Source organism: Lachnellula hyalina (assembly GCF_007821495.1).
Source record: "Lachnellula hyalina strain CBS 185.66 chromosome Unknown contig00057, whole genome shotgun sequence".
NCBI lineage: Eukaryota > Fungi > Ascomycota > Leotiomycetes > Helotiales > Lachnaceae > Lachnellula > Lachnellula hyalina.
This window is the reverse complement of record NW_022157171.1, coordinates 109557-128820: the sequence shown is the minus strand read 5'-3', so window position 1 is coordinate 128820 and position 19264 is coordinate 109557. Positions and strand designations below refer to the sequence as shown.

General features: G+C 45.6%; 4 protein-coding genes across 4 annotated transcripts; 1 reads left to right on the top strand and 3 right to left on the bottom strand.

Moving 5' to 3' along the window:
• Window positions 1-987: 987 nt before the first annotated feature.
• npcC (Hydroxyquinol 1,2-dioxygenase) lies at window positions 988-2110 on the top strand (the record flags this gene model as incomplete). Its single annotated transcript, XM_031148814.1, has 3 exons — window positions 988-1224; window positions 1287-1768; window positions 1840-2110. 3 exons carry the CDS (start codon window positions 988-990, stop codon window positions 2108-2110), a joined length of 990 nt encoding a protein of 329 aa, XP_031005762.1.
• A 1990-nt stretch (window positions 2111-4100) lies between these two features.
• TEF1 (Elongation factor 1-alpha) lies at window positions 4101-6092 on the bottom strand (the record flags this gene model as incomplete). The annotated part of the gene is made up of 6 exons (XM_031148813.1): window positions 4101-4667; window positions 4712-5253; window positions 5309-5447; window positions 5787-5845; window positions 5908-5975; window positions 6088-6092. 6 exons carry the CDS (start codon window positions 6090-6092, stop codon window positions 4101-4103), a joined length of 1380 nt encoding a protein of 459 aa, XP_031005759.1.
• Window positions 6093-10864: 4772 nt separating this feature from the next.
• On the bottom strand, window positions 10865-11428 carry LHYA1_G003844 (putative glutathione-dependent formaldehyde-activating enzyme; the record flags this gene model as incomplete). The annotated part of the gene is made up of 1 exon (XM_031148812.1): window positions 10865-11428. The coding sequence occupies one exon, from the start codon at window positions 11426-11428 to the stop codon at window positions 10865-10867; it is 564 nt and encodes a 187-aa protein (XP_031005760.1).
• Window positions 11429-14596: 3168 nt separating this feature from the next.
• Window positions 14597-15561, bottom strand: LHYA1_G003843 (putative methyltransferase; the record flags this gene model as incomplete). The annotated part of the gene is made up of 3 exons (XM_031148811.1): window positions 14597-15112; window positions 15164-15365; window positions 15512-15561. 3 exons carry the CDS (start codon window positions 15559-15561, stop codon window positions 14597-14599), a joined length of 768 nt encoding a protein of 255 aa, XP_031005765.1.
• Window positions 15562-19264: the final 3703 nt, after the last annotated feature.

The following is a 19264-nucleotide window of genomic DNA, read 5'->3' as shown; positions in this document are numbered from 1 at the left end:
TGATCTTTTCCTCTGTTAGATTTATAAGTCTAGTTAGAATATCACTCTTATAGATAATCAAAAGCTACCTGCACTAAAACAGGGAGGGGGAATGCCGTTAGCATTTAGAAGTAATTATTCCGAGAACTGTAAACTTGTAATAAACAATACACCTATTCTTTCTAATAACAAATAAATAAACTGAAAATCAACCCTAAAAAAAGCCATGGTCCGTGGGAGGGAGATAGGGTTCATGGACCTCACGAGCCTAGTATATAAGGCGTGCGTTCATGTCCTCAGCCTTGTGAAGCATAGTAAGTAACAGGTTGAAACTAGATGACCGTGAAACCAGAGTCTATAATTAAGACCTAGATCAAGAATATGTCTTTGCGTAGGCGATAGTATTTCACTATACGTCAATAGGGGTGGATGAGGAGGCTGGTCACGTGATGATGAATAATCAAATGTAGGTACAGCTACTAGAATTATTAACGCAATCTAGTCCCTTTGTATTCTATATACTCTATGTTAGACTTTAAATGAATGCCCTGCGGAATAAAATCTGAATTATTAGCTATCCCGTGACTTTAGGGATCTCTGACACTTCCGCTCTTCTCACGCTAATAAATCCTCTGACATTCAGATTAATATTTAATAGGCAGAAAGCTTCACTGCCTAGCTATACACGAGTCAAAACATTCTTCCATATATCTTGGAAGCAACTTGCGTCGGGTATATAATTACCCATTGGCAAGGTGGGGGTGGGGCAAATATCCCCGCATTCACGTTGTAGCCGCCATCCGTCCAAAGCATCAAGATGAAGCTATTTCAAAGCACTTACAAACATTCGTCCTACCATTGTGTAGATCCCAGGAGCTATATAAGCACCTCACAACTCCCAATCCATCGGCGACCGAGTTGACAACCCCGCACTTGACCCCACCTGCCTCAATACCATCTCTCGAAAGCTCCAAATCCGAAAGCATAGTAAACAATAATTCTCTCAAGATGGCCTCCTCGGAGCTGAATATACCTCCTATGAAGGACCTCACAATCGACAATATTACCGAAAACACCATCCTCATCAACTCGCAATCCCCAGATCAGCGTCTCACATATGTGATGGAAAGACTAGTAACACATCTCCACGACTTTGCACGCGAAACCCGATTAAGCACTGCGGAATGGATGGCAGCATTGAACTTCCTGGTAAAGGTTGGCCAGATATCGAGTGATGTCCGACACGTACGTTCTACTCCTCCCTCCCCATATGCGGACAGATATTGTATTAACGGTATATCCTCCAGGAATTCATCCTCCTCTCCGACATCCTCGGCCTCTCCCTCCTCGTCGACGCAATCGACCACCCCAAACCAGCTTCTAGCACCGAAGGCTCAGTCCTCGGCCCCTTCCACACCCACGACCCGCCCACCATCTCCAACGGCTCCACCATCTCCTCCGACCCAGAAGGCGAGCCGTGTCTCGTCGTTTGCACAGTCTCAGATCAAGCAGGAATCCCCATTGTGGATGTGAAGGTCGATATCTGGGAGACGGACTCAACTGGGCATTACGATGTGCAGTATTCGGATCTACAAAGTCCTGATGGCAGATGTGTCATGAAGAGCGACGAGAACGGGGTCTTTTATTTCAAGGCCATTGTGCCGGTTCCATATCCGATTCCACATGATGGGCCCGTAGGACAGCTGTTGAAATTGTTGAAACGCCATCCGTGGAGACCGGCGCATATGCATTTTATGTTTGAGAAGGAGGGCTGGGATCATTTGATAACGTTTGTCTCCCTTTTTTATGTACTCACTTTTCCCTCTGAGCAAGTTAGCTAATTAATGATCGATATTCTAGAGCACTCTACATTCGCAACGACCCCTATGAAACCTCGGATGCCGTTTTCGGCGTTAAACAATCCCTCGTTGTAGACTTTACTACCGTCGACGCCGCTACAGCAAAAGTATACGGTGTTAAAGAGGGGACGAAGCTACTGAAGCATGATTTTGTTCTGGTTGGAAAGGAGGAGACGATGAAATTAAGGGATGAGAATGCACTTAAGGCGATGAAAAAGTTGGGAAGGAGGGTCAAGTTGATTGATCATTTGCCAGTGCCGGATTTGGACTAGGGAGATTATACACACTCAATGAATGATTTTAGAGATGTCTAAAAGATCCTCGTTTTTTCTTGATTCCCTGTATAGTCAGTGTGCTTGTACACTAGAACCAAAGCGGTCGTGTTCCTCCCAAAAGCCCAAATATCTCTCTCCATCTCTAATTTTCTAGCCAGTATTCCAACCTTCAGACGATACGATCACGGTCTGAAAGAAGTACCAACTTAGGTCTCAAGATATACCTCCAGGATATTTTGAATCCCACAATTCAATTTTCATTCATAGCGTCAACCTGAATTTTTCTAACTCCCCAACAACGTATATAACACAGACGCGCACGGAGCGCCTTCTCGTGTATTGAGTACAGATGCCCGATCCTAGGCTTTTACCTCTGTTAATTCCAACCATGAGAAAAAATATAAACGTGTAACCCCTATCATAGCCTGCTAATGTCCATACCCAAATCGCTAGCAACTATTCAAGTACTCCAGATTCTAGGATCTTTTATCTCGTCGTAACTTGACTTTACCAAGGGTTTTCTGTCGAGACTTTCGTTTGTTCGACGTAACAGCTTCTTGCGGTGCTTCATCTTTGCTATAAGTGCTCTGTTAGAAACAACTATCCTACAAGTAGGCATTTCCTAGACTGCATGTTTATAAGAACTTGATCACACCGCTGAGATTGTTCCATGGATACTATTTACAGATATAGTTATGAGTGTAAAGCTCCTTATGTGATCTAGACTACGAGATATCTCCTAGAAGGTGCATCTAGGGGGAAGGATTGCAGCAGAGAAAGAATAGGCAAAGAAAATAGATTCCGAGAGGTAGATGAGATGTACTATAACAGGATCTTGTAAAATTTGAAAGTTCGTATGATTATTTGATATTAATACTAGTAGTAGAGTGCTATCTAATGGAGGATCGCTAATTGCTAACCAATAGGGGTAAAAGCCTAGGACCGGGCTACAACATCCCTCTTAGATAAGCAAACTAAGTAGAAGAATCGTCCACTCTTTCAACCACGACGTTGGCTCTTATGTTTAGGAGCATTCATAGTTCCACTATCTCCGTTATCTCCACCGTCTTCATCGTCTTCATCATTTACAGTAGCCTCGGACTTGGAAACTTTCCTCTAATTGATGTGCAGGCCGCGACCACCAACCAGTATCTTACTCTGATCCAAACCTGCCATGATAGCAGCACCTTGCTTGCTGAATAGCTTTGGGACCACACTCGCCAAGCGAACGCCAGCTGAGTGTCAGAGTGCATGCTGGTTAGGAACAACGCAAGGGTCTCGTATTACTCTGTTTCAACTCGGCTTTTCTTAGGTCTGCGACGCTTGGTCTTAGGCTCATCTGTAGCATTTCCTGCTTTCCACTTGAAAATTTCCAATCTAGTAGCTTGGTCATGTTCCTGACTGGAGGTCTCCATTGGAGCTAAGATGAAGTTAACGTTCATTGGTGATGCCCAACCCGTATAGAAGTGCGTTGTCTGTTTGTTGTGAACGAGGCCGGTTTTGCTAGCCGTGATGATGCGCAAGTATGCGCCGGCGTCCTTGGTCGATGGAGGTTTTGTTGACATTCCTTCAATGTCTGACTTTAGAGGTCTTAGCGATATTCTATCTCATTATTAGGGGCTGTACTTATCATCTCAGAGCAGAGGCTGGCCCGCTGCATGTCTTTCGGAACCTCATAGACTCTGTCTTTTTGATCCGTGATTAAAGATAGACCTAACACAGGCTCACTACAATCTTTCTTGAGACGGTTGATATAAATACAATAGAGCACTTGGTTGAAAGGGGCTTGGAATGTCACAAGTATAAAGACGAAGGTTGTCACGAATTGATCCTACTGTACGGAAAACAAATCACAGGTATAAAGGATTATCAGGAATTGATGCCATTGTACGGAAAGCAAAGCTATCTATTCCCATCGTTCATAATTCACTGCACATAACCATCAAAAGTACAAATAGGCTCGAGCTCGAAACAGAACAAAGAGCATCTATTTCTTGGCACCGGCCTTGACTGCAGCTTTCGTTACTTTTCCAGCTTTGTCAACTTTTACGACCGATTTAATCACACCAACAGCAACGGTCTGACGCATATCTCGTACGGCAAAACGTCCAAGAGGAGGGTAGTCAGTGAAGGCCTCAACACACATAGGCTTGGATGGAACCATCTTGACAATGGCAGCATCACCAGACTTGATGAACTTGGGGGCATCCTCAATGGACTTTCCGGTACGGCGATCAATCTTCTCCAAGATCTCAGAGAACTTGCAGGCAATGTGGGCGGTGTGGCAATCGAGAACTGGGGCGTAACCAGCACCAACTTGACCAGGGTGGTTGAGGACAATGACCTGGGCGTTGAAGGACTCGGCACCCTTGGGGGGGTCGTTCTTGGAGTCACCGGCGACGTTACCACGACGGATCTCCTTGACTGAGACGTTCTTGACGTTGAAACCAACGTTGTCTCCTGGGAGACCCTCTGCAAGCTGCTCGTGGTGCATCTCGACGGACTTGACTTCAGTGGTGACACCTGCGGGGGCGAAGGTAACAACCATACCGGCCTGAGAGGTTAGCTTTGTTTTAGCAGAGGGATCATCTTGCATACCTTGATGACACCAGTCTCAACACGACCGACAGGAACCGTGCCAATACCACCAATCTTGTAAACATCCTGAAGAGGAAGACGGAGGGGCTTGTCGGTAGGACGGGCAGGTGGGTCGATGGCATCAATGGCCTCGAGAAGGGTCTTTCCGGTGGACTTGCCAGCCTTGGTCTCCTTCTCCCAACCCTTGTACCAAGGGCAGTTGGGGGAGTTGTCAATCATGTTGTCACCGTTGAATCCGGAGATGGGAACGAAGGCAACAGACTTGGGGTTGTATCCGACCTTCTTGATGAAGCCGGAGGTCTCCTTGATGATCTCTTGGAAACGGGACTCGGACCACTTGGTGGTGTCCATCTTGTTGATGGCGACGATAAGTTGCTTGACACCCAGAGTGTAGGCGAGGAGGGCGTGCTCACGGGTCTGGCCATCCTTGGAGATACCAGCCTCGAACTCACCAACACCGGCAGCGATGATGAGAACGGCGCAATCAGCCTGGGAGGTACCAGTGATCATGTTCTTGATGAAATCACGGTGACCAGGGGCGTCTAGGGGAGGTATGAGTATGTATTTTCGAGATGAGGAAGATGTGGAAGGACCTACCAATGACGGTGACATAGTACTTGGGAGTCTCAAACTTCCAGAGAGCAATGTCGATGGTGATACCACGCTCACGCTCAGCCTTTAGTTTGTCAAGAACCCATGCGTACTTGAAGGAACCTTTGCCCAACTCGGCGGCTTCCTGGGATGGGGTTAGTCATGTGGATGAGGTTTGGAAAGTGAATGTGAGCGAAAGGGGAGGAGATAAAGGTGAGGAAAAAAGAGAGGAATAATGAAGAGAAGATGGTGCGAGCTAAAAAGAAAGAGTTGATTGAATTCGTTGTCGTGCATTGTCGGTAGTGCGAATACGAGGTGGCATGTGCGGGCGCAAAGAATTTGTTGTTGTGGTGGGCGGCAAGCGAAGGACTCTGCGCCACTGAGGGGCAAAGGTTGGCCGATAAGGCATGAATTGGTGATGACGGAAGGATCAAGAGAGAGAATGAGGGTGAAAAACACAATAAACAAACAAAATGAGTCTTACCTTCTCGAACTTCTCGATGGTACGCTTGTCGATTCCACCGCACTTGTAGATCAAGTGACCTGTATGTATATGTGAGTGGGTTGTGCTTGGGAGTCGAGTTTCGAGTCAAGGGCCAGCTTACCGGTGGTGGTGGACTTTCCAGAATCGACGTGGCCGATAACGACCACGTTGATGTGCATCTTCTCCTTACTGCAAAGACGAGGAATGTCAGCGAGGGTTCCATTAAGATCTCTGCCATCGTCGCCGTGATGCTGCTGATGCGGTGGCTGGATGGCAGGTGTGGTATGTTGTGGAGACTCACCCCATGGTTGCGGTATTGTATTTTTTTCGTTATGTGTGGGGTTTGTATTGTCTCTCTCAAAGGGAGGTTGAATCTATTGTGAAGGCAGGAGAGATGTCAGTAATGAAGCCTTTGATGAAGATGGAGCGAAGGGTATGGAGGATGCTTACTGCACAGAGTTGATTGCTTGAATCGGGGTATGTGCGACGAGGAAAAAAGAGGGAAAAAGAGGAAATCAGAGGATGGAGGGGTTGTTTTTGTATCTAGCGTGGGCTGCCCGCGCTAGCAGGTTGACCAGCAAGCGAGCCAATTAGAGGACGTTAGGGCTTTTTCAATCCTTCCATCTGGCCCCACAATGACTCTGACTCTTGACCGAACAGAACAGCAAAAATGGAAGAGATTTCTGCCCAACACCAGACCACATACATGCATCCATGCACGTACTGCACATGGAATATACTCACCCTCAACCCAACTTCCTTGTTCCTTGTTGGTGGCGTTTGCCGTGATGGCCTGATGATTGAGGCAACTGCAAATAGAGGCAGATTCTTTGCAGCAATGCATGCCACCATACAGAGAGATAGCGGCGGGAGAAGTGGATCGGTTGAGTATGGGTATGGGTCTAATTGAAGATATACTACTGTACGGTTCATGTCATTGCAGTTTCCGATCTAAAGTCTCTGGCTACTCCTTCGTCTTCATGTGAAGCAGATTACCCAAAATGGAAGAGCCACTTGCCTAAAGAGGAAACCCTGAATTCCCAAACGGATAGTAACAAGAGAAGGCCGGCCCACATGAAGGTAGATAAGAGTATATAACAGCAGCTATTCAATTATTTCCAATCCCTCCATCCAAACACATAGGGCTTTTGACCCTGATGCACTATAGGCGAGTGCTCTCCTCTCTGCCCTCCCACTCGTACAAATCAAAACAGAACCCACGACCAATTCCCATCCTCATCTTTCAATTCCATTTGTCGTAACTTTCACGACACCTACTTACACTCCAGCTCAAGCACTCTCGTATCGATAAACCTTTCCTTTCATCCATAATGCAAAGTTTATCTACTCAAACTTATTCCCAACCTTCCACAGTCATGTGTACCTTGCATTGCAGAACTTGTGATTTCGATGATCTTTCCTAGCTTGCTAGCCGACTGTTTATATCCCACCTCCACCCCAGAACGAGGGCCGGGGTCCCAGGAAGCATTGATCTTAGCGGTATATAGCCACATTTCTCTCCTTCTGTAGCAATGTATGCAAAGAATGCCAGAACAAGAATCTACTGGCCGTGATGGCTTGGTAGTAGAAGATCTTACGTAACATAGCACAGCAGAACCTGCTTGCTAATTAGTTTTATTAGTCCTTGATTCTTCTTCTATATATCTCAATTGAATTTCCCAGTTCACTGCAGGTGAAGAAACGACCGTATATTCCTGTATGACAGCAATTTCTTCTCTTAACAGCATAATCCAAGATAGTAGGTCAAACGTGTCTGTAGTGGAAAACACGCAGCACGCTTGTAAATACCAATACCGGCGACTGCTCTCTGCCTTCGTGTTAATAACATCAGTTCAATGTAACTTCATTTTATTCGTTCTACAAACTACACGAATGACCGACCGTAGATTCTAACTTGACAGCAAGCCTGAATTCAACCCCTACAAATCATCACCGGACTGGAGCTGGAGATAGAGCGTCCGGTTCTGGTACGTGAATTCTTTCCGCACCCAGAGAAATTTATCCCTTGGCTTTATTCTTAGCTCCTACGTCCCATGGCCACGGTGACTCTTGCATGAGAATTTGTTTTAGTTTGCTATTTTCTAATAGTAGCACTATGATATATATACCCCTCAGATGCCATCCAGCCTATCTGGTCTTCTCGGCAATGAAACTAGCAATTCCACTCACTAGAACGAATCGCGATACACAGGCAAGGAAATCGATAGGGTATATATGAGAACTCACTCTTTATTATTACTACCTCTTAGTCCACGGGAGCACGAAAGTACAAGGTCCCAGAGTTCGGCAGGAGTACATAACATATCTTTGCGGATGCCGACTATCTGAACACAAAACGCAGCCACACCACACGGCAATAAAATTCAAACACATCAACGGCTCCTTTGCACCCCCTCTCTCCCTAACTTGAGTACAAGTTTTAACTCCCGATGAAAAGAACAAATGACCGTCCCACCCACATTGACAGCAACTTTCCGCGCCTACTCATTGCATCTACCTTCCAACTTATAGCGAAGCCGCTGTATGGAATACACTGTGCGTTTAATCCATTGCACCGAAAATGCGAAATAATAATTTATCTTCTACAAGGTACACCCAATATAGTATTCTCGGTTGACTTGGTGATATTTTGCCGGTTAAGGATATAAGTTCTAGTATAGTTAGAGAATACCAGAAAGGAATTCGGTATACCACGCGTAGACTTTTTTTCTCGAATGTTAGCCTCGTTGCAAGATATATAATATAATAAGAAAGGGACTTAGATTTATTGCTACCTAGACTCCTGGTTTTGGAATTATATATAGCCCTACGCACAAAACCGCAAAGCTAGATTACACCAATAATCGAGATACGAAGTTTATGATAACAATATTACATTGCTCTTTGAACAATACTTTAGGCATGACTTCAACCACTTTGGAGGGCAATGAAGCATTGCATTTGCATCGTAGCCATTTCTATCCTTCAAGCACGCTTTGTGCAGTCGGGAACTAAATGACAGCAATTTCCCTTTGACAGCAGTATCGCTGAATCTGCACGCTTGCACTACAGTTTCGAATGTGAGCCAAATGTTCCTTGCCCTTCAACCCATGTTCTTCTTGATGTGCGTAGAGCCATTTCTTTTCCAATCTGTCGTGGTTATTGGGATTCAATGGCGCCAATTTGATAAATGCCTTCGTCTTCCGGATATGTTCTTTAGCTTCTTCGGTTATAACAAAGCTCTCCTTCATCAACAGCTTGTCTGTAAAGCTTCTATGCACAATTTCTGAGGCCTGTCTTCTTTTGCAGCATATATGCTCCTGCTTCCAATACTTTAAAGTGACGGTCTCCCGTTGGCAGGATCGCAACCTGCGTACAACTGATCTTAAATGGCTTGGTGTAACTGCTAATGATCCAATCCAAATACTCTGTGGTATTTAAAGCGTCGATCTTCTGCGGTCACTTATATCTCTTTATGATAACAACCCATCTCTTTCTTAAAAGAAACCCCTGTCTATTACCCCCTTATAGTTCAAAATAATTCCAACCCGTTCCTCTCAGCGCAGTACATGACGAAAACATAAGTACAACTTTCAGATAAAAGAGTACCCTAAACTAGCCAAAGATCAAAGAACTACCCCCATATATCCATCTATCCATCTATCCCCTGCACGTTGATCAGAAACCTCCTCGCTAAACACACCTCACTCTCCACTTCGCCCCCTGCCGATCCTCCTTGTCCCAAATCTATCCCCGAACCCTTATCAGCGTGTCGTTTCCCCACAAGCCGTCTCGTGTTCTCGACGTAGATCTAAGCAGAGTTTGGTCTTTTGCTGCAAAGCCCATGTCAGTCCGCCAGTCGCCTTATATCATAGCTCTGCCTTGATCTTTTTGTCTGTGGTTAACTTAGGGTATTGCGCGTCCAACAGGTCTTTGCGCATGTATTCACTCTTCTGTCGGTGTTCCCCGGTGTCCTAGTTCCGTGTCTGATCGCGGGTGAGACGGAGATGGAGGTTATCCTTATGGTGTGAGCGAGAGCTAGAGCTTGAGGTTTGACAAATGCGGTTTTCGGTTTGTGTGCAACAGAGTGGTTTTCGAAGGTTGTTGCTTAAGCTTTTTGAAATACCATGTACCTATAAGAATAGCATTATTAGCTGTGCTTGTATATCGGACAGCCAGAAAACTTACTGGCCCACACTTCAAAATTGCCTTGCCTTGTCCCGAAATGAGAGGAACTTCACAAGGAGAAAGCAGTGTCGTTTTCTAAGAAAATCTCTATATTCCCCTGGTCTTCTACTTCCCCCTTAATCGCATTCGCGCTTTTCTCTGAATTCCTCTTCGTCTTCAGCTGCGATTGTGATCTCGGGCTGAATATTGCAAGGGTGGAAATGTTGATCGTGAACATGGTCTGAACAATCTTCTTGCCATTTCTATTCATAATCTTCCTTGTCGTCTTCTTCGTAGCTATGCGCTCGAGACGTCTGTGGACGCTCTTATTGCTGAGAAGGGGTGAGAAAATGCACTTGAGGTACAGGGAAGATACTTGCCATAAGTTGCTCGAAGGTTGGCCGGAAGATAGAGTGGAATATTCCGATGCCGAGAACGTTGATTGAAGTGAAGGGAAGAAGTATTCAAGGACCGCCGGACCGGGAAACGTGTCATTTCAACTGAATTTACTGCCATATCGAGGGTTATTATAGTGGATTTCAAAATCCATTATATATCCATTAATTTGTTGCATATCGCACTTCGAGAATTCTCAACTACATCCACCAAATTTTATAGTAGGTTCCCAAAATTGTCACGGGAACATTTTGTAGACTGTTTGCAAATCACATGATTTGATCTAGAACATAAATCAGTTCATTGTAATTGGACCTCCATTTATAGATTCCGACACTGAAACATTGTTACAAAAATTCGAACGCATAGAAAATCTCAAAACCTCGGTTTATGAGGCGACATCTTCTTGACAGCTTTTGAGTCTGATTTCCCGACCCTCCCCACATCTCTTCATCCTTCATTTCATCATTCTTCCTTTACAACTCCAATCCCTCAATCATAGCAACTCAATCCCATCATAGCTTCCCTGCCTTCTTCCCGGTGAAAGTGGAAAGCAGATCCATAAGCGGCGGCGACAAAACATCATACGATTCCAAACCGACAGACTTGAACTTGCTGCGGACCTCATCAATACCAGCAGGGTTGAAGCCCTGCTCGATAATCGACGAAACAAACGCCGCGAACTGAGGTTCCTGCCATCCCTTCTCATCCGACAACTCGACGTGGACGAAGTCCAGGCCCTTGAACGCATGGTCCTTCTCAATGCGACCGAACAGGTGGACGCCGCAGGACTTGCAGGCGTTACGCTGGATGGTGGCGCTTGGGTCGAGAACGGTGAGCTTCTCGCCGTGAGCGGTGACTTTGACGTTGTCGATTGGCACGACGGCGATGACGGAGAAGAGCGCACCCTTTGGCTTCCAGCATTGTGAGCATCCGCATGCGTGGTTATGGAGGACATTGCTGGCGATGGCGACCTCTACTTTGTCGCTGGGACAGTGGCAATGAAGGGTTCCGCCAGAGAAGTTGGGGTCGCCCTTGGTGATGCCATTGTCGATGAGTGGGTGAAGAGATGGAGCCATGGTGAGTGTTTTGTTTTATTTAATAGAAAGCTGAAGATGGAGATGACTTTTTGGTGATGATGAGGGGTTTGGTAGATGGTTTAATTGATTGGAGATAGTCAGCTAGAGCAGTCCATTCAGCCTATATAATGAGCTGAAGACGGGTTTTGGCGGCCTTCGGGGGTGGCTCGGAGAAGATATATAGAAAGATAACGACTAAAAGCCGAGAGTGGAGCCAGACTGAGGCTTAGAAGATCGGAAACATGGGATCTTTCTCTCTCATCGATGAAGTGAGAAGCAATTGAGAGGTCTTGGGGCGTCGGAATATACATGAGGCCCACTTACAACCCCTCTTTCACTGACCCCTGTTCTCGCTTCGCTTGCGGGGTCAGCCCGATGTGGACTGCAAACCCCGCATGGAAATCTTCCCTGAGAATAGATCGTTGGTCCGGGAAAATATTTCCGAAATAAAATCGAACAATTGAGTTGCGATTTGAGTTTAGCACGCCATATTCATAGAAGAAGGTTCGAGATGGGATGAATTAAGGAAATTTCCACGCATGTGGTATAAATCTCCTACTATAACTGCACGTATGGGTATGGCTATATGGGTCCGAGATTGCTAGGTTCGGAGAGTTTTAGCAGAATAACTTTCTTACTGAAAATAGATAGGTGACTTCAGCCGAAAATAATCCGAAGTGATTCAGTATGCTAGATATAATAGACTGGCAACTTAAAGGGAGATTGGCTTTCCAATTATTCAGTGATATTCTACAGGCTCTCAAATGGATCAGAGAACCACCCTTAGAAGAATACCAAGTGTCCATAAACTAGGTATGCCACCTACTTGTCGGCTTTGCGAATCTACAAATCAACCTATACTGTGCTTCGACTCTTTTCATCACTTCTTGTACCTCTCCTCTTCAGTCTTCTCTATACAGCATATTTCTCAATTCCCATTCTCTTTCCCCCACATCGCATCGTTACTTTTGCTACTTCCAATTACTTCCATCCTATCACCATAGCAAGTTTCTAAAAGATCCTCCTCACTTTACTCAGGCTGTCGGCATTGCACTCGAAGCAATTCAGATCTCTTGTGGTATTGCATACTAGCGGTAGGCATCTTGGTAGATTGCTAATATTGATCAATCCACACGCAAGCAAGGCCCACCGGACTCTCGGGTATCGTGAGAATACCATGAACTCAAATCCAGCTGCTAAAAACGCCTTAACCGCGTACTGAGAAAAGCTTTAAACATAGCTATATAGAAATAAAGATCAGTTGCTCGTTAACTTGCTCTCACGGCAGCTGCAATCATGCGTCCGCCTAAATCCGACGTCCCGCACGTCCAGCCAAACGAACCTTGCTGCATAGCCATTTTAACCGGTCAGCCTTTGCGAACAGTGCAGTAAACTACAAATGAACCCATATAGTATCAGAAGCCATATCTCCACAGTCCAGAAAAATCCAATTTGGGGGTGGATGAAATGGATTGGATTGGGAGAATCGAACGCCATCAAGTGATACAGAGTAAAGCTGTACGAGTACCCTTCTCCGAACACATTTATGGATACAATACTTATGAAACACAAGTAGCACATAAGCATAAGACTAGCCGGGATGGCTTTTTATTCCCCTTCACCTTCCGTGTCCACAATCACCATGAGGCCTGACATCGTGTTTGATCGAGAGGAGTGGTTTGAAATGGATTCACTATCGGCTGTCTCCAAACCGGCAACGTTCTCTACAACTTGCCCCGACTCCTCCAATCCCGAGGCAGAACATTGGTGAGGCTTTGAGTTGTGGTCGCATTTGACCTCCTCCTCCTAGAACTTATCAAACAACATCTTCCACGGTCCGCGAAGAAGCGATTCTTCCCAAATGGCTGTCGACAGCTTAATCTTTCGCCATTCCGTGTTCTCTGTAGAGACAACCCAGTACGGTAATTTGGACCTCTGTCGCACGCCTACCTCTTCGAATTTGGTCCTGGGTAGTAGCTAATCTTCTCGGAGTATGTGGTTTTGTGGATTTCTCGCAGCCTTACAAACGAGAAATTTGACTGTAAACAGCCGGTCTGTTACATCTCCAACGTCAACGTGCACCCGGAGCTCATCCAACGACCGTTGCGTATCCAAACCCCCATTCATTCCAGACAAGTGTTATCTTTCGCAGCGTGGTACTGAGAGGTCTCTTCTGGTATTGGTTTTGAGGCTCGGATGTGGGCGGAGGAGGACCGTCGCGCATTATGTATTCTGAGATGGTATCTGCTCCGACAATCTGTCGTCGCGCAACTAGATATTCCTGGAAACTCATCGCTCGTTTGTCTATTAGGTATTCGTCAGTCTGCAATCGAATGTGAATTGTAATCACGGAGTTCTTTTTGCAACGTTTCTTCTAGATGTTTTGGATGGAGTAGTCGTGTTGAAGGATCATGGGCTGTTTCATGCTTCTAGAATGAATGAAGCATGCGAAGTCTGCGATATCGCCTTTGATTTTAACGCTGCTGAGTAATTTCAGAAGTATGAGGTCGTAAATCTGATCAGTGGTGAGGGTCCTGGCGCAGAGGTGGTAACTTGGCGACTGGGTACTTTCGTATAGAAAAAGAAAAGAAATGTCTGGGGCGGCTTTTGTGACTCCATGGTCAATGCGTGGGATTGTTAAGTGGCACAACCAAGATGCATAGAGGAAGCATTGTGTTTTTGAGAAACATCAAAAAGTGGAAGAGTTGCACTAGTGAAAATGGCAAGTGCGAATCGAATCTTCGTCAACCGTTAACTTTGGCTACCAACCATTGACGCTATACGTATGTCAAACATAATAACGAGAATAAAAACATGCTGGTAAGGTTGGAACGATCGGTCATGCGCGTAAGATCTTGGAATGGGATGAGACATCATCTCGCAATCAAAAATCCTTCCCAAGATGTTGAAATATTCTGCTCTCAGGTGAAAGATTATACAACCCAGTTAACCTTCACATACATTGATTTCCTTCCTACGAGATTTGTTTAATTGAAGTAAGTTAATCAGGTTGACCCAAAGTTCGCACTTAGTATTTCGCCATCTTGGTGTGAATGCACAGCATCCTGAATAAGCACAAGCAGTTGGATCAAGTTGATTTTCCAACGAGACTGCAAGATATAAGCAGCTGGTCCCTGCAACTAACCACTGATGCATGAGAAATAATACTTATAAGTTGGTCCCTCGTGCCATGAACACCTTCCTCGTCATAGTCTTCACTTCGTCACTTTTATCACTGAACACAATCCCCTTCCCAACAACAACATACTCAAAACCCTTCCCAACCCCAGCCTCCTCAAACACCTTCTTAATATCAGCCTCCGAAAACCCCATATGAGTCACAGATTTCGCCGCAGCATGATGGTGGTGCATATGCTCGTGTGGTTGAAAGTCGATGATGAACAGAACTCCACCAGGCTTGAGCCTCTCGGCAATTCTTTTGGCAGCCAAAGCAGGGTCATCGAAATGATGAAAGCCCAAGCCTACAGCTGCAATGTCGAAATTGTGGAACTCGGGTCCTGTGAAAGCCGCTGGCGAGGGGTCGGATGGATCGATGAGATTACCCACGTGCGCTAACATTTCAGACCGGGGAATTCCCTGGTTCTCTGCCGTCTTGTTATACTCTGCGACCATGCCTTCAGTGAGGTCGATTCCAACGCATTGGGACACGTAAGGTGCCAGTGCCTAGTGTTCAAATCAGACATGTCCGAAAGTGGGGAAGGAAAAGGGTCTTACACGTGACACTAGGCCAGTACCACAAGCATAGTCTAGTAATCTGACAGGTCTGCTGGCTCCTTTCGGATTCGCGGTGGCACTTTCATCTTCTGAGGCGTCTTCAACCCAGTCTACCCCAAGCCACTCACGCCGTTCTTGGATTTCATGGATGATCTGGAGGATTGTCTTCTCGAATCTATTGTTGTACGAAGATGCGGCATCACTGGATAGATGTTAGCAAAGAGTGAAATCGCTATAGATACAAGTACATCTCCGGTGATGTGTTTTAGCAGGTACTCTTATGCTGCATGGGGTTATCATGTGCAAGGAATTGTCGCTGCTGGGTATGAATATAAATTTGCTACTTACTTGAAATGAGCACGGTTTGCTTCGGTTTTGTGAGAAGCGTGATCCGACATGTTAAAGGAGTTCAAAAGTCGATTGCAGTTGAAGCATACCTCGAGGTAGAGTTAGATAAATACATACCTTAAGTTCGTATTATATTTTCTCGCTTGTTTTAGCCTCGGGCACTTTCTAAGACGCCCCTTTTCAATTCAGCCAATAGAAGGCGCACGACAGTTTGGAAAAGTATCCGAAGGTCTGTCTTCAAAAAACTTTCTAGAGCTTTGTAAATTCGCATGACTTCGTTGGGAACGACTCGTCATGTTTTTAAAAGTTGTTCAAGGGTTTTCTGAGATTGAATAAATCAAACTGTCAAAGAGAATACGAAAAACATATAGAAGCGCGTATTAATAACAATTTCTTTGGAGAAAGGCAATAGATCACACATTCCTTTATCCTTCATTAACTCCTAGTGTTTTACGGCCTTCTCTATTAAAAGACCGCCAATCTTGAGTTTGCTGGACATAAAAGTGGCACTTAGCTGTTAATATCCCACGCCACATGACAAATTATAAATTAGTGCCACTTCATCTGTCCCCGGCGAGGATTCATCTGTCCCCGGCGAGGCTTCTTCTGTGCACGGCGAGGCTTATTCTTTTTGTAGAGGTTGTAAAACAGGGTTCCCTTGAGTCGACTGAAAGGGGATCAAAGAAAACATTGATTGAACGGGAAACGATGTCCCTCGATTACCCTAATCTCCCTGTAAGGCAATCGACGCGACTCTTACGGATCGACCCCGTGACTACTGCGGAGTTCACCCATGCACGTGACAAGATCCAAACGCACTAAAATTCTTACTTCGACTTCAAGTCAGCGATCCCTTCCTAATAACATCTCAATTCACATAGAATACCCGCCCCCAGTCCCTTTACTCTCAACTTCTTAGCAGTGTGTTTCCAAGGGCTAGTATGCATCTCGTTGCAGACCACAACTCGACACTATTGCCCAACCAGCCCCGTCAACACGAAGAAGGTTCACGATATTGCAATGGCCTTCTGCATTCTAAATTTCCAATAAAGTATATTTCTTATATTCAAAGTCAAAAGTATCTGGTATCCCTAATCGGGCATCTGGAATCCATCTCTATCTCTCATCTACTGGATATATAATTGTCAGGGTGGTGCGATGCCAAGGGTCTCTAGTGTTCATTGGGAAGCTCGTTCGCAACCCTGGAGATACCAAACCTAGATGCTCATGTTACCTGGTATTAAACTGCCAAGACTTCTTGGGATTGGGCGATCCCCCACAATAGCCTACTACAGTGTTCTGCAGTATGTCGATCAACCTTCGTATAACTGTTGAGAGGACATTGGTGCTGATGTCGTCACTCGCGGAGCAGAGCACCTAGATAAGAAGGCGATAGTCTTCTTCACGCTGCCTAGATCTTACTCAATATCCGTTGTCTATATTGGCTGAGCTTAAGTTAACCTCTCCCGAGGTGGAAGGACCCTTTTAGTAGAATGTTCTTGCCCTTAGTTTTACGACATTAGTATGTCACATGAATATACCACAACACCATATCCTCCCGGTTTGTCCTTAGTAGGAAGGCCAGTTCCTTTCTACAAAGCATAAATTCACCGCATTTCCCCCCCTCCATTCTTTTCCAAGTCCTCAAGTATTGTTCTGCTTCACTGTTTGCAATGAGATCGCAAATTTCTTCAGCACTTTTAGGCCTCACTGCTGCCACGGCAGTGCTTGCCCAAGTCAGTTATGACGGGGCAAAGGCCATGCGTATTCCTACAGGGGAAGATGTTACCCCAGTTCTGGATATCGTCAACAAACTTTCGCTTGCTACGTGGAAAGGCATGGCAAATGGAGTGCCAGTACCCAACAGTCATGTTGATCTTGTCGTCCCAGCGGACAAAATAGACGATTTTAACCAACTTGTTGAAGGGATGACCACCGAAGTCATGCATGAAGACCTGGGCGCGTCAATCGCCGAAGAAGGCAACTTTGCTCCATATACACGTGAGCTCTAGCACATCCTTCCGTGAGCGGAGGATTTCTAACGCGCCCTTCAGCTGGTGCTGCAAACTCCACGTGGTTCAACTCGTACCACGCCTACGCCGATCATCTTCAATTCTTGACAGATTTGACAACTGCTCATCCAAGCCAATCGGAGATCGTCATTGCTGGCAATTCAAATAAGGGCCGTGCAATCACTGGAATTCACTTTTGGGGAAGCGGCGGCAATGGAAGCAAACCTGCGATTGTGATCCACGCCACTGTGCATGCACGAGAATGGATAGGGACAATGGTATAATACTGTTGATTCGTTGTTGGGATGTCAGCTAAACTCTGCAGGTTGCCGAATACTTTGTATACAATCTTCTAACCAACTATGCCTCCAGCACGGAAATCAAGGGGTTTGTTGACAAATATGATTTCTACATCTTTCCTGTCGTCAACCCTGATGGTATGTTGACGATCATCCACATACTTAAATTACGTAGTATCTGACAGAAATTAGGCTTTGTTTACACCCAGACAAATGATAGGCTCTGGCGCAAGAATCGCCAAACACTTTCTTCGAGTTCATGTGTAGGCCGAGATATCAATCGAAACTGGCCGTTCCACTGGAGCGACACAGGCGGAGCCTCGACCGATCCGTGCGAGGAGGACTATAGAGGCGAGTATTCTATCCGATGGTCCAATTGCTGGCATTGACATTTCTATGCAGGCGCAGCTGAGGGCGATGCAACTGAGAACAAAGCACTCCGTACATACATAGACAACCTCGCAGCTGGCAAAGGTGTACAGCTTTACATCGACATACACTCTTACAGCCAGTTATTCATGACTCGTAAGTCCTTCTTATCCCCTATCAGACACGAGACTCATAGTGAAACAGCGTACGGATACTCCTGCACCGCTACCGTCAGTAACAACGCAGCACTCCAGGCTCTCGCTAAAAGCACCTCTGCCGCCATCGAAGCCGTCTACGGAACACAATACGAGTATGGACCTGTCTGCACCACCATCTATATGGTAACAGGTGGATCGGTTGATTATGTGGATGCTGTTACCGGGGCAAAATATGTCTTTACAATTGAGCTACGTGATACTGGTACGAATGGCTTTGTACTGCCTGCGAGCCAGATTCTGCCTTCGTCCGTGGAGACGTATGCTGGGTTCAGGAACTTGTTGATTAACATGACCTGATTTGATCAGATCTTCAAGGGGACTTGAGTGGAGTAAGAAGATTCAAACGCCAAAGTGGAGCTCTAGGGAGTGTGTTGGACTTAAAACGTCCAAATAGCAATCTAATCTTTCTTCTGGGGAGCTAAACGAGAGTCATACAAGACTCATTCAAATAGCACGTTGGGCAAGCCATGCTCCGTTTGCAAAGCTAGGCTAAGCCTCCCCTAAAGTGTCTATGTAGGCACACCCTTTTCTGAGCTGTAGTGCAGCCTTTGTTATCTGCCAGTGCCATAAATTGGGTGTCGGGCTTAAAACACGGCTGTCGGTTAACCTGTCTCCATCCCGAAATGGCCCCGCCTATGACCAATGGAATATAAAGTAGTTACGAATCAACTGGAACTGGAACAGATCAAATAAAAAAGTCAGTACGCCAGTAAATAAAAATAAGCCTTTCAATCCTCATATAACGACCGAACTGACTTTATGATTCGGCAATTCTTACCAAATGCACGTGGCTAGCTTGTTATAATTCGATTAACCTCCGTTATACCTTGAATATGAAGATTGGCTTCTTACAAT